This window comes from Hylobates moloch, unplaced genomic scaffold, assembly GCF_009828535.3.
Source record: "Hylobates moloch isolate HMO894 unplaced genomic scaffold, HMol_V3 SCAFFOLD_1, whole genome shotgun sequence".
NCBI lineage: Eukaryota > Metazoa > Chordata > Mammalia > Primates > Hylobatidae > Hylobates > Hylobates moloch.
In genome coordinates, this window is record NW_026652276.1 from 223,480,181 (window position 1) to 223,494,626 (window position 14,446).

Here is a 14,446-nt window from a genome sequence, read left to right on the forward strand (position 1 = left end):
GCCAAACAAACCATGGTAACAGTGACTTTGTTGAGAGATGATGTCACATGCGGAAAAGGGTTCTCTTTGCTTTTACCCCAAGTATCCAACCCATAAAACCTGAGCTTTGAGCTAGGAAATCTCCCTTTTTGTTCTGGCCCTACCCTGGGCACCAGGCTCCTGCACCATGTCTCCTTCTGGGTTCTGGCCCAGAGAAGTTCTTGGCACAGGTGTAGCACCCACTCGTGTGCTTGCTGGATCCCAGCTGTGAGTGACAGTAGCAGGACCCCTTTTGCTCTGACTTTAATTTCTGTGTCCTTCTCAAATAAGCCCTATAGATGCTGAGTGGCCTGTACCCCTGCCATGTGCTTGTGCTCAGAGAAAAACAGCACATGGGGAGATGAGCAGGAGCAAAGTTGAAGCAAATCTAGAATTGATGGTGGAAAGAGGAGATGATGAGTATCAATTATGGCATTAGGTACCAGCAATAGTAGCAGGACTGTATCTTATTGCCTTAAACCTCTGGTACTTGTACAGACAGCAGCTGACCACAACCTCGAAGACCTATTTGGACTCAATGGAAATAATGCATGAGCGGACTGTATCAGTTGCCTCTATTACCACCTCATACTCTCTTGGTTCCACCTTTGATTCCAGCCACAGCTATGATGAACAGTTCTATGCAGACACTGACCTGCTCCACAGTTACTGCACCTCACCCTCAATGTGGCCATGTGTTCCCAAAACAGCCTGTTTGCTGAGGCATAAGACACATTGGTGGCCTGCATGGCCCTTGTGCAGGCACAAAGAAGTGTGAGTGAGTTAATGTCCTATGGGGCAATTCTCAACCACTGGAGAATGAGAACTGGTGGATAAAAACCTTGGCATTAGTCTCAGGCTCCTAGAAAGGCCTAGTTTGATAGCCAGCCACCTATCTATAGAGATGGCCTAATTAATATGTTTTCCTTTGTATTTTCTCTGCTTTTCGTTTCTCTGATTCAGTATGGATAATTTCATCTGACCTATCTTCCAGTTTATCTTGTCTTTTCAGCTTTATCTATTCTTATTTTAAATATATATATATTATATATATATATATTATATATATATATATTCTAATTTTTACTTATTTCCTATATTTCAGTTCTGGAGTTTCCACTTCAATCTTGACTACAGTATTCAGTTGTCTGCTAAAATTCTCCATTTTGTCATTTCCTTCTTGACTATATTAACATCAGTCATTTTAAAGGCAGTGTCTGATAACACATCTCTGTTGGTGTCTATTTCTTTTGTCTGTTTTCTTTTTTTTAATTTTTGGTCATGCAATTTTGTTTTCTCACACAATCAACAATTCATTTGAATGCTAGGTATTGTATATAAAAATTACAGAGATAATGAGGCTCTGAATGATTTCACCTTCCTCAGAAAGGATTCGTGTTTGCTTCTGCTGGAAATTGTAGCAGAGACAGGTCACCTTAATTGAGTTGATGACTGAGCTTGGTCAGAGCTGGGATTCAGCCTTCGTGATGGCTGCTCAACTTTGCTATTAGCCATTAAACTTCCAGCTAGATTTCTGGAGTATTTTACCAGCTTATTAAAGTGCAAATTACATAACATAATATTTGCCTACCGGAAGTGTGTAATTTAATGAGTTTGATAAATTTGTGGAGTTGTACAACAAACACCATGATCCAGCTCTAAAGCATTTCATCCTCCCCACCCAGAAGGATCCTTCATGTTCATTTTCAGTCAATCTCTGCTCCTACCCCCAGCACCAAGGCCTGGGGTCTTTGCCAGGCTCCTCTCCTATTCAGTAGTCACTGAACATGAATGTTATCCAGACCAGAAAGGTGGTGGATGCTCCTCAAAGCCTTCGGCCTGTCAGTCCTCCTTTTCTTCTCAGCTTCTTAGCCAGCAAAATGAAATTAGCAAATGACTTTAAGGGAAAAGTAGAGTTTTTTTTAAGATTTATCCATTTTCTATGAGATCCCAATCTTTTACGCTCTCACTGCCCCAGTAGCTCCAAGTGCCTTCAAACATTTATGTTTTATATTTTGTTAAGCTTTTCTAGTTGTTTTTGGTGGAAGTGTTGTTCTGCAACTATCCAGTCTATTAACTCTGAAAGTCAGTTTTTATATTTATTAAAGATGAAGTGCAATGGAGCTTGTAGGTTTGTATGTTTGTATTATGGTGGAAACCAACTGAAGAGAGTGAGGAGTGAAGCCCCTCTAGTCTCCCCTCACGTGTCCCTAATAAGACCTCTACCGCCCTGCTGCCTTTGGTTCACCGTGGGACTGAGCCTTGACATGTTTGACCCTTTGGCCACAAGGAGGAGCTGTGACTCTGCTGAGATTCAGAGAACTTGGAGGAAGGAGAGACAATTCTCTGGATGGCAGAGGGTTAATAGAAAGATTGGGTTTATTTACAACAAGGGAAAATGTGGTCTGCAGAGAATGCTAGTCAAGGCTCTAAGTGTGAGGGTTAAATACAGACTATTCATTTTGCCTAGATGTGCAGGCGCTTTTGTGCTAAGGAAGAGCCTGGACTGTCAGACTTGGACTCGATCCTGCATGGGATTAGAAAGGACGAGGCATGAGCTGCGGAGACTGGGAGCCCACAGGCTGATGCAGATGGAGGACCCCTTCCCAAGAGGAATAAGAGAGGCTCTGGGCGCTGGGCCTCTGCTCCAGCTCAGACCAGTACAGCTGAGCCCTGCCATGAAGTGAGCCTGGCCGGTCAGGGATCCCTTGGGGATCTTGCAGAGAATAATAACTGAGGGAAATCTTCTTATGAGACCAGAGGTGACCTACAGCCCTGTTCTCTGCACTCTCAAGTATCAGGGAATTAAGCTAGAAAGAAGTTTTTTCTTGTTCCTCTTCTGGATGGTCCTCTGAGTTTTGGGAGCAGGAGCTCCCCACAGTGATAGGAAACCCCTCCCTAGGGCTGAGCAAATGGTTCTATCAAAACAGCATCACCAGACTCCCTTCCAGCTTCCATCTCCAACTTCTCTCCCTATCTACAAAGACCCATGGAGCTAGACTTGTCCAGATGTCAAAGGATCCGATGATGCCAAAACAGCTGGAGATAGGAAAGAAGGTGGCATTGACAGACCTCCAGGATGCCCACCTGAAACCCACTTTGTTTTCACTACAGGCTCATGCTTCACATTTTTAAAAAGCATTTGGAACTTCCCTGACTTCTTGGAAATCCAAAAATAAAACAAAGTTACATTTTAGTGGACTCTAGTCAGTCGTCCGGCAGGAAAAAGCTTCAGGATATAAATATAAGTATAAATAGTAGTATATACATATATATACTAATTATTTATATATACTACATATAGCCATACATGTATATATACTACATACATGTATGATTATGTGTATAGTATATGTATAGTATATATACTATATATGTATAGTATATATTATGTATATATACATAGTATATATGTATAGTGTATATTATGTGTATATATACTATATATACTATATATTATGTATAATATATATACTATATTATATATAGTTTATGTATAATATATATACGATATAGTTTACGTATTATATATACTATATATAGTTTATGTATAATATATACTATATATAGTTTATGTATATGCATATATCATCATATATGCATATGCATATATCATCATATATGTATATATACATGCATGTATATATGTAGGCTGGACGACTAGAGCCTACATCAAATGTAACTTTGTTGTATTTTTGAATTTCCAAGAATCAAGGGAAATTCCAAATGTGTATATCCAAGTGTGTAGTGTGTTTCTGTATATATACATGTATGTTAATCTATATACATGTATATTATATATACTACATGTAATATACATGTATATATACATGTATTTTTATATACTACTACCACATACATGTGTATATACATATACTACCATACATGTATATATATATTTATATATAATATTTACTACTATACATGTTCTAGCATATTGCCTGAATTAAAAGTCCAGCCAAATAGTTTAAAAGGAAAACCATGAGCCTTCCTGTGAAGATTAATTTTGCAGTTCATCCTGAAATGGAACAAAGAAATCTACTGAAGATAGTCAACTCATTTCTATATACGGAAGTCTACATTTATCAGCTTTCTACAGTATGAGCCACTTTCAAATCTCCTAAAAGTTACAAAAATCGGAACATGCAGAAGACACATTTCTAAGCTCAATATTAAATATGTAAAGTGACTAACTTGAACGTAAGAGTTGGACATTCAGGGTCCTCCTGTCATTTCTTCATTCCCACCATCACAAAACATCTACACCTTCTTCTCAGTAACAAAAAGAAGATGACATAAAATGGTTTTTCATAATTAATAAATAATACCTATGCATCATGACATTGCATTGAATTTTTGTTAATGGTTCCTTTCAAGTGACTATAAATTAAACATTTATAATCTACATAATAGAAATAATAAATGTAAATATTTTAAGTGGATACATGAGATTTTAGTAGCCAAACAGGCTCACACCTGTAATCCCAGCACTTTGGGAGGCCAAAGTGGGAGGATCACTTGGGCCCAGGAGTTCAAGACCAGCCTGGGCAACATAGGGAGACCCTGTCTCTATATTTTAAAAAATAGTTGTACAGAAAAGTAACATGAAATAGTCTGTAACAGGATGTCCTATCTGGGTTTGATCTGAATTTCCATTTAGAAAACTGACAGCCGCTGGTCCACCCGCGGACATAGGTTCTCATGAATTGATGTGCATGTTGACTTTTCTATTTTGTCAACATTGAAGGAGATATTTTGATTAGCGTCAGAGCCACAAGTAACTAGCAGGCAACTGAGTGGCACGGAGGTTATGCCATGGTCCTTGTTTCCTTGCAGAGCTAAGAAACCAGTTGTGAGCACCAGTGAAAAGAGACGAAGTCAGATGAAACCGAAATCTTCATGGGACTCTGTGCCCAAGAAAATCAACTTGGCATGATTCGGCACAAGAGCTATTCCTTCCACCCTACACTGCCAGAGCACACAGCACAGTTTCCCCCATGAGCTCTTGGGGAGCTGGAGGAGGGAGATAGCTCTGCTGGGCAGGGTCGTATTCCCATGGGAAGTCCAAAAAGTAGAGGCAGGGATGGAGGTTTTCCTTCTAGAAAGAGTGGAAGATTTTGTTTACAAACGTACCCACACACATGCCTTTCTCACGAAGACCCAAATTTTGGGGAATGGCTTAAATATAATAAGGAGGTTAAATATTGGACAGCCAAAAATATGACCCAAGCCAATCTCTTCTGAAATAGGAGTGGTCACTCTGCATTAATCAGATATTCAAATGAGCAAAGATTCAAGAGGAAAAAAAAAAAAAAGTCCTGCATTATTGGGAAAAGGAAGCAAAAGATCAAGAGAAGAAAACCAGCCTGACTCTGAGAGAGGAGCCCAAAAGGGAGAGGAAGGGAGGAGGTGGTCAGATCCCCGGGAAGGAGCAGGGAGGGAGGGGGTACGGGCACAGGAATGACTGCCACAGACACATCCTGGAGGCCACAAGTCCACTGTCTCAACTATTCCCAGAAATTCCAAAAACTCCTTTAAAGGAGCAAGTGCAGGGATGAAAGGGAGGACCCATGCTAGAGGAGACCCTGGGAATGGGGGAATGATTACAGGCTGTGACCTCACTGGCGCAGCACCTCTCAGAGGCAGTGGAAACCACAGCCTAGTCTTCTCACCACTGCAGACCAGAACCCTGCCCTGGGCCTTGCCTGGTCTGCCTCACTCTGCCATGGGCTGCAGGCTTCTCTGCTGTGTGGCCCTCTGCCTCCTGCAAGCAGGTGAGTCCTGGGCCCAGGTGACAGGATCCTGTTGGAGTCCCTCAGCCTCTTCACCATGACAACAACAGCAGGCTACCTCCTGGGATTTGCCTGAATTCTGCTTCTTTCCTTTACAGATCCATTGGACACAGCCGTTTTGCAGACTCCAAAATACCTGGTCACACAGACAGGAAAAAAGGAGTCTCTTAAATGTGAACAAAATCTGGGCCATAATGCTATGTATTGGTATAAACAGGACTCTAAGAAATTTCTGAAGATAATGTTTAGCTACAGTAATAAGGAGCCCATTTTAAATGAAACAGTTCCAAATCGCTTCTCACCTGAGTCTCCAGACAAGTCTCATTTAAATCTTCACATCAGTTCCCTGGAGCTTGGTGACTCTGCTGTGTATTTCTGTGCCAGCAGCCAAGACACAGCCTTGCAGAGCCACCGCATCCCCGTGCACAAACCTCCCGGCTCAGCCAGGAAGCCGTGGGCAGTGTGTGCACCTGCACCCAAGGCTCCAGTCTCTATTCCCTGATGGTCTCTGATGGAGTTTCAGTCTGTAGTGCAGCCTCTGCCAGTGCACCTGATATGGCAATTCTCCATTTTATGTACAGAGGACTCTCTCAGAATTCTGTTGATCAGCTAAAGCAGGGGTTCACAACAAAGTCAGCAAAGTATCAGGGCTCAACTAACAAAACAGGAGCCTGTCCCATGCACTGAAGATCTTAACTGATGGGAGAAGCCATTTCTTGTCTTTGTCTGCTGCACATATGGGTACATATTTTACCCAATGATATGATTATAAACACACTGTTGGTAAAAATGGTTGATGAGCATAAGCATAAAGAAGAGGGGAAGGAAAGTATTTCTAAGATCAAGAGACAATTTGGATTATCAGTGAGTATTTTGTTTGACAGAAATATTTTGAGAGGCATGAAATTCCATGGCAATAAGTAAACTGGAAAGTGTTGAGGAGAAGCCGGTGGAGGCAGCCTTGTGCCTTGTAGGCTCCTTCTCTTCAAGAAGGGTGACTAGCAAGCGTCTCTCCCAATTCTGATGAATGTCATCTTGAACTCTCCTCAAGAGCAGGTGACAGCTGGATGACAGGGGATATTGGGAGACATGGAAAGAACTTTGGACACAAATCCCTAGGCAGTGGTGAGCCACTGGTCCTACTCCAAGTAAAAGAACATTATAGAACTGATATTTTGGTACAGGAACACTGGTAGTAGTATGGATCAGAAAAGAGAGAGATTTTTGGGTGGCATGAATGATTAGGAGACTTCTAAATATCCTCCATGAAAGACTAGAAATCGTTTATGTAAAGCATTGTGTATGACATAGGCTTGAGGCTCTGGATTATGTTATCTCTTGGAAAGAGTGTTGGGTTATACTGGGAGGGTTAAATGTAGGACTTGCTAGGGTCTATTTCAGCTTTGCCCTTCCTCTTAGGGAGCCCCAGCACGTGGTCATCAATGCTAGTGCATGGCCTTCCCAGGGTCTTATTGGGAATCACAGTGTATTCGCCACATCACTCCACTGTAACTGGGTCTGAATGTCCTGGCACTTCTGAAATCTCTGCCCATGTCTTCAGCCTTCCAGAACTTGTTCTCTGCTCAGCCTTCTGGGCACTTCTGAAATCTCTGCCCATGTCTTCAGCCTTCCAGAACTTGTTCTCTGCTCAGCCTTCTGGTCTGCCACCCTCCGCATACACAATTTAGGATCTGGCTCAGGAAAAAAAAAGGGGGGGCTTTCTTACATATAAGTTTTGGGTTTCTTTTTAGTATTCTGTGTCCTAAATCCCAAGTGTCTTGGAGTCAGTTACATCCTATCTTCAATCACATAAACTACTGCTATTTGGTAAAGACATGTTTACTTGACTTTACTTCCCGTTTACCACTCCACTCTTCACTCTTCTTTCTTGCAATTCAAACTGTCCTGAGACCATTTTCCTTCTTCAGATCCATCCCATATTCAGATGACTTAAACTCACCTATCACCCACCCTGTGCTTTGAGAAATGTTTATGTTAGCTACTGACCTCAGGGCAGTCAAGCCTTTCATTGTCATTGTTATTCAAGGTAGGTTGAATTCCATTAAAAAATAAAAATCCTTGAAATTTGGTTTACTTATTGGGAACCACACAATGCTATCAAATTCTTTTTAATTCATTTTTTTTTTCTTTTTTGGTGAAGGGCTAAGAATTGTTTCCTTGCTGAAGCAGACTCCTATTATAATAATTTGAATACTAATAACGTTATTTTAATACTAACAACGTTAACCTTTCAATCAGGTTGATGTTGGGTTCTTATCTAAGAATGAAATACATCCAACCGTAGCAGGTTGAAGGTCTCTCATATATGTAACCTGTTCAGGAGGCGATGATTCAACCACTTTTCTTAAATTCTGATCTAAATGCCTTTACATTCTTTGTTTTAAGGGCCACATAAAAATATTCTGAAACAATTTACACATCAAAAAATGCTATACTTTCCTCCTGGTGCAGCACATCTCCAAGTTAAAAAAAATCTCTAAATTATCAACCCATAGTTTAATCATGGTAAGTCCTTTCTACCCCCAACATAGATTTTTATGTAACTGATTTATAACTACAACCCTAACCCTACAATCACAATTGTCATTACAAAATAGTAACAAATATGTTCTATAACAATAGATGATTAAAATCACTTAGAGATTATGAATCATTTCATTCCTGCGTTTATTTGTACTTACTTTTTGTGTTTATTTATTATGTCAGCTTCAACCTGATTTCCCTTTCCCTTGCTCCCCACACCTTGTGTTGTTCTTTTTCAGCATCCTGTGTATGTTGGCTCTAAGCCCAGCCAAGCCCCATGCCCTCCACTTCAGGGACAGAGGGTGGCTCATCCCTTTCGTGCTCCCTCAGCTCCCTCCCCAGTGCCTGGTTGCTGGTTGGCATCACAGTCATGCCCTTGAATGACGGGAGCTGGCCCACCCTGCATCTGTGGTAATGCAGTCATCCTCCCTCCACAGAGGCAGGCCAAAAGGGCTCCACCGAGCTTAGACATTGAGGGAATGGACATTTTGAATGGCGCTGTCTTGTGTGATCCCTCAGAGAAGAAGGAGATTCCTTGAATGGGAGTGGTCTGTTGCTGCGAGGGGTCCTGAAAGACAGGGGGACACAGATAGAGGGAGGATCCACACAATGAGGAAGCAGCTGAGAGCAAAGGAGCCCCTGCCAGAGGAATATCCTTGGGGGGTAAAAGGCTGACTCTGCTCTGCCCTTTCTCCCCAGCCCATTCATCCCAGCCCAGACAATTCAAATCTGCTTTCTATGAGGATCTAGAAAGGATGTAAAACGGCCGGATATAAATATCCCCTGGGTCAGGAGACACTGTCAGGAGCAGTGACATCACAGGAAAAACCACCAACCAAGGCCAAGGAGACCCGAGACCAGCACCTCGCCAAGAGGACCCCAGTCAGAGGCCCCATCTCAGACCCGAGCCTAGCATGGGCTGCAGGCTGCTCTGCTGTGCTTTTCTCTGTCTCCTGGGAGCGGGTGAGTTGGGTTCAAAGCAGCTGTCCTTGATTTCCAAACTTTTTCCTTGTGACTTCAGCAACAACCCTCCTCCTGGGCTCTGTCTGAATTTTGTCCCTTTTCCCCCACAGTTCCCATGGAAACGGGAGTTACGCAGACACCAAGACACCTGGTCATGGGAATGACAAATAAGAAGTCTTTGAAATGTGAACAAGATCTGGGGCATAATGCTATGTATTGGTACAAACAAAGTGCTGACAAGCCACTGCAGCTCATGTTTGTCTACAATCTTAAAGAACAGATTGAAAACAACAGTGTGCCAAGTCGCTTCTCACCTGAATGCCCCAACAGCTCTCACTTATTCCTTCACCTACACGCCCTGCAGCCAGAAGACTCAGCCCTGTATCTCTGTGCCAGCAGCCAAGACACAGCCTTGCAGAGTCACCACTTTCCTGTGCAGAAAGCTTTGGGGCCCTCCAGGAAGCCGTGGGGGCCACCAAAGCCTTGGGTGAACATTTCCTGCAAGAGCCCCAACAGAAGCTTCAGAACATCACAGCACCTGCTAATTCATCCATGTGGCAACTTTACATCCTATGCTCATATCTAGAGTGTGGGTTTTCTTTAGCGTGTGACTCTGCCCTGTCAACTGATTTGAAAAATGATAAACACATTCAGATCTACTCTTTTTAAAATCCCTTTTTAAATTGTAAAATAAAGCAAGCATGCTATAAAGGGATTGTTTGGTTTAAGATTTTATAAGACCCTCTAAACAATCACCTGCATCACCGCAGAGTCATACCCTGCACTGGGCCACAGTGGGGAGCCAAGTTCTTCTGACACTTTATGTCTGGTGGTCTCCAAGCCTCTCTTTCTCAGGAACCAAGGGGTCCCTTGTGTCATAGGTTTCTGACACCCAAGGTCAAGCAGCACTGGGTGTGGGGGAATCTTAGAGGCAACTTCCAGGCAAGCGTCCCAGGGCAACAGCCAGGTGGAGAGGACAGTAGACAACTCATCTTTTGGGGAATGGGTTTGAGAAATATCTGTCAAACCAATTCTATTATCCTATCTTCCATCTTTTCTATTCTCTATTTTTCTTATTTAAACTCAAAGCTAGAGCGTAAATTCCAGCCCTGATCAAAGCTCCATATCCGCAGAGACACCTTCTCTGAACCCCGCAGGCAGCAAACGTGCCTCTGTCCACTCCCATCTGTGTGGGCGGCTAGCCACCCAGATCCTGGGGTAAGAGACCGAAGGCAGGAGCTGTTCCAGTATAATAAAGAAAATATATAAAATAAAAATAGTTATACTGGAAATAGATTATAGATATGACGATATAGGAATATTATTAATCATCAGTTTGTAGTATTACTCTTTATTCCAATATTATAAAAATCCTTGCTCTACAATTATAACCTACGAAAAACCAGGCCGTACAGAGATAGGAGCTGAAGTGGCACCGTGAGAAGTGATCAGAAGACAGTGTGAGCCCTATGTCACACCTGGACAGGGGCACAGTGAGAAGTGATCAGAAGACAGTGTGAGCCCTCTGTCACACCTGGACAGGGCCACTAGAGGGCTCCTTGGCCTAGCGGTAACGCCAGAGCCTGGGAAGAAGCCCCTTGCCTAGAGGACCTTGGTCTAGCCTTCGAGTCAGTGCCTGGAAAAAGCACCTGTTACTTAGCCGACCAGGAAAGGGAGTCTCCCTTTCCCCGGGGGAGTTAGAGAAGATATTGTGTGTGGCCAGGCTCGGTGCTCACGCCTGTAATCCCAGCACTTTGGAAGGCTAAGGTGGGTAGATCACGAGGTCAGGAGTTCAAGACGAGTCTGGCCAACATAGTGAAACCCTGTCTCTATTAAAAATACAAACAATTAGCGGGTTGTGGTGGTGTGTGCCTGTAATACCAGCTACTTGGGAGGCTGAGGCAGGAGAATCACGTGAACCCGGGAGGCAGAGGTTACTGTGAGCCAAGATCTCGCCATTGCACTCTAGTCTGGGCGATAGCGTGAGACTCCATCTCAAGAAAAAAAATAAATAAGACGATACCATATGTGTGAATGTGTGTGTGCATGTGTGTGAGTGTGTGTGCATGTGTGTGCATGGATGTGTGTGTGCATGTGCATGTGTGTGGATGTGTGTGTGTGTGTACATGTACGTGTGTGTGTGTTCTTGTGGAGACTCACCCACATGGACCCAGTTTCTCTGGGTGGCATTACTGAGAGGTGCTGGGTCACTGGTAGAGCTCATAGGCACTTCTGGGGAGTGACAGGAAATGTCACAGCCAATTGAATCTGCCTAAGTTACAGCTGATAGGGTTGTTTATTTCAAGATTTTCTAAGTTCAGAAATAAATTTATAAAAATCCAAGAATTTTCTTTCTAAAATGCACTGTCTAAAATTTGCTGGTAATTTATTTAAATACAAAATATGAAAACATGGGTATGATTAATCAAAAGGAACTACTGAATACAGTTTCCAGGATAGGCCTGTTTGATATCTTCACATTGTTTAAATCAGTGGTCTGTATTTTTCAAGCTCCTCTCATCCATCCTAGCATACTAATTGCAATGCTGTAACGTTTATTTTGCAATCAAAATGTTGGTTAATGCTTGCTTTTGCTAACTAAAGGTGAACTTTAAGATCAACCCTATATTGGCCCTTCTGGGCAAGTATAGAGAGGGTGTGTGTGAGAGGGTGGGGATTGCAGGAGTGAGAGCAGGGCATCTCTGTTCTTTCTCTGGACAATCTTGAGCTCTTCAGGCCAGGTGTGAATCCGTGAGACTGCGGATTTTTGGCCACTTGGAGGTGCTGTGGCTCCACAATGCTGTATGAAACCGTGGGCAGGGCTGGAGAGTGGCCAGGAGAGGAGGGCTGAAGGGGATGCCTGGCTGCCTGCTGGCATCCGGGGCCCTTTGGGATTCCCTGAGTGGGCCTGGACATGTGGAATTAAGCACAGACCCCTCACTGTCAAAGAAGGGTAGGGGTGCTAGAGCCCTCAGTTTGCACCAAGGAGGGAGTGTGTCTGCCTCTGCATGGGCAGTGGAGGGTGAAGGGGCTGGGGTGGCAACGGCTGGGAATGAGTGTCAGGCCTGGGACAGGGAGGACACAGGAAAGGCAGGTGTGATGGGGCATGTGGGGGCTGTGCTCCACCCACTCCACCTTTAGTTTCAGGGCTGTGTAACACAGGAAGATCTCATGGAGTAGCAAAGCCTGGGCCCTGCCAATGGTTGCAGCGTGCAGGGGTGGCCTGCAGATGGAGTAACTGGGAAAGGCCAGTTCCCCAAGGAAATGCCAGAAACTTTCCTGCCCCATTCAGAAAGTGACTGTGAGACAGGAGCTTCCAGCCAGAGGGGCTCAGGCCCTGCTGAGCTGACAGCGTTTTCTTTCGCAGACATTCTCTGCTGCTTCTATATGTGATCTGTTTTAATGCTCACTGAAATCACAAGTATTTATTATTTTGCCTGTTTTTGTATCAGAGGGAAGGCAGCTGTCCCTGGTCCCATATTTAATAACTGGCTGTCGTGTGCTCTCCAACACCTCTCCACCATCTCCTACTCTGTACATCTGTCCCCTCATCTGGCTTCCTCTCTCCAGGTCCCATTAGCAGGAGGGGAAGGTCATGCCTCCTATGTGACCATTAGAACCTCTTCCTTGACAAGTCCAAGAAACAAATGATTTCCAGGCCAAGCATATGCATTCATCCTTCACTGCAGCCAAAAGGAAGATGAAATTTTCTACCCTATAGACTTTCTGTCACTAATGCAATCTACCTTGAGGAAAAATAACATGAATAATTGTTATTCATTAGTTAATTTCTTTTATATCCTTTATTCAGTAAAATTTTTGAGGCCCTTTCTTTGTATATTTTATGACATAAAATAAAAAAATGGGAAAAATTGTTTAATAACAAATATTTCTTACTTTTTAGAGTATTAAGGCTTAAATTTATTTTGTTTTATTTTAGTTTTACTTATTCAAATTACTTTACCCAGTTTCTGAATTACAAAAATTTCCCTTTCTTTCTCTGTCTCTCTTTAGCTACCTCCCTCATTTTTTGGCCAGCATTTTAATTTAATGTGGTAGGAACATGTAACATGAGATCTGTATTTTAAATAGATTTTTAAGTGTACAATACAGTATTGTAATCTACAGGTGCAAGGTTGTACAGAAGCTCTCTAGATCTCACTCATCTTGCTGAACTGAAATTTTATACCTGCTGACAGCAACTCCCCATTTTCTTCATTCCCAGCCCTTGGATATCACCACTTTTATCTTTGCTTTCATGAGTTTGGCTTTTAGGTAGCCTGCTATAAGCAGAATCAGGCAGTATTTGTCTTTCCGTGCCAGGCCTAGTCACTTACCACAGTTTCCTGCAGCTTTATCCATGTTGTCACAAATGACTGGATTTTCTTCCTTTTAATGCTTAATAATATTCCCTTGTATGAATATACCACATTTATGGACTTTGTTTCTATGAAACCGTCAGTCACATAAGTGGGAGAGTCATCTGCAGAACTGAAAGCATGGATTACATGAATGAGCATTCACATTTCAATTCTACTCCATGGGCAAGACTTAGAATAAAATAATGATTCCATCATTTTCTCTTACTTTTCTATACACAAAATAGAAGTCCTGCTTTTGGGAAGTTTCAGTTATTTAGAAATTCAACTGTCAGAAGAAAACCCTAAGACACAAATGCTTTTCTCATTGTACAGGTGAGAGAATTGGCCCAATGGTTGAATAACTTGACCAAATTAAATAGCTATTAGGATGCAGTACTGATACTCCAACCCTGCCCAGTCTAAGTTCCGTGTTTATAGCTCTACGCTATAAAATATTTCATAAAGCTGCCAACCTACAAAAAATTGGAGTGTTTTCCCCTACATCCCCTTTAGACCTGTTGGCTCTAATAGCATCATAGTCAGAGATCAGTTTACCCTGGAGATGGTGGGGTAGGGAAAGCAGTCTGAAGAGGCACCGTGACTCCCCGCCCTGACTCCCACTCTAACAGCAGCTCATCAAGACCTGAGGCCAGCTCTTTACGGGTTAACTTAAGTTTTTCAATTTTTTTATCTATAAAATGAGACTACTACTGTCCATCAGCAGAGTTCTAGATAACCTTTAATGGCGTAAAGTATTTAGCATATAGT

The 14,446-nt window shown here is 42.7% G+C and overlaps 2 gene segments (V, D, J or C); both read left to right on the top strand.

Moving 5' to 3' along the window:
- Window positions 1-5,701: 5,701 nt before the first annotated feature.
- Window positions 5,702-6,312, top strand: LOC116812482 (T cell receptor beta variable 3-1-like). The segment is given in 2 exon segments: window positions 5,702-5,792; window positions 5,909-6,312. Coding segments are annotated over 2 exon segments (453 nt in total).
- A 2,908-nt stretch (window positions 6,313-9,220) lies between these two features.
- LOC116812487 (T cell receptor beta variable 4-2-like) lies at window positions 9,221-9,903 on the top strand. The segment is given in 2 exon segments: window positions 9,221-9,317; window positions 9,428-9,903. Coding segments are annotated over 2 exon segments (525 nt in total).
- The last annotated feature ends 4,543 nt before the right edge of the window (window positions 9,904-14,446 follow it).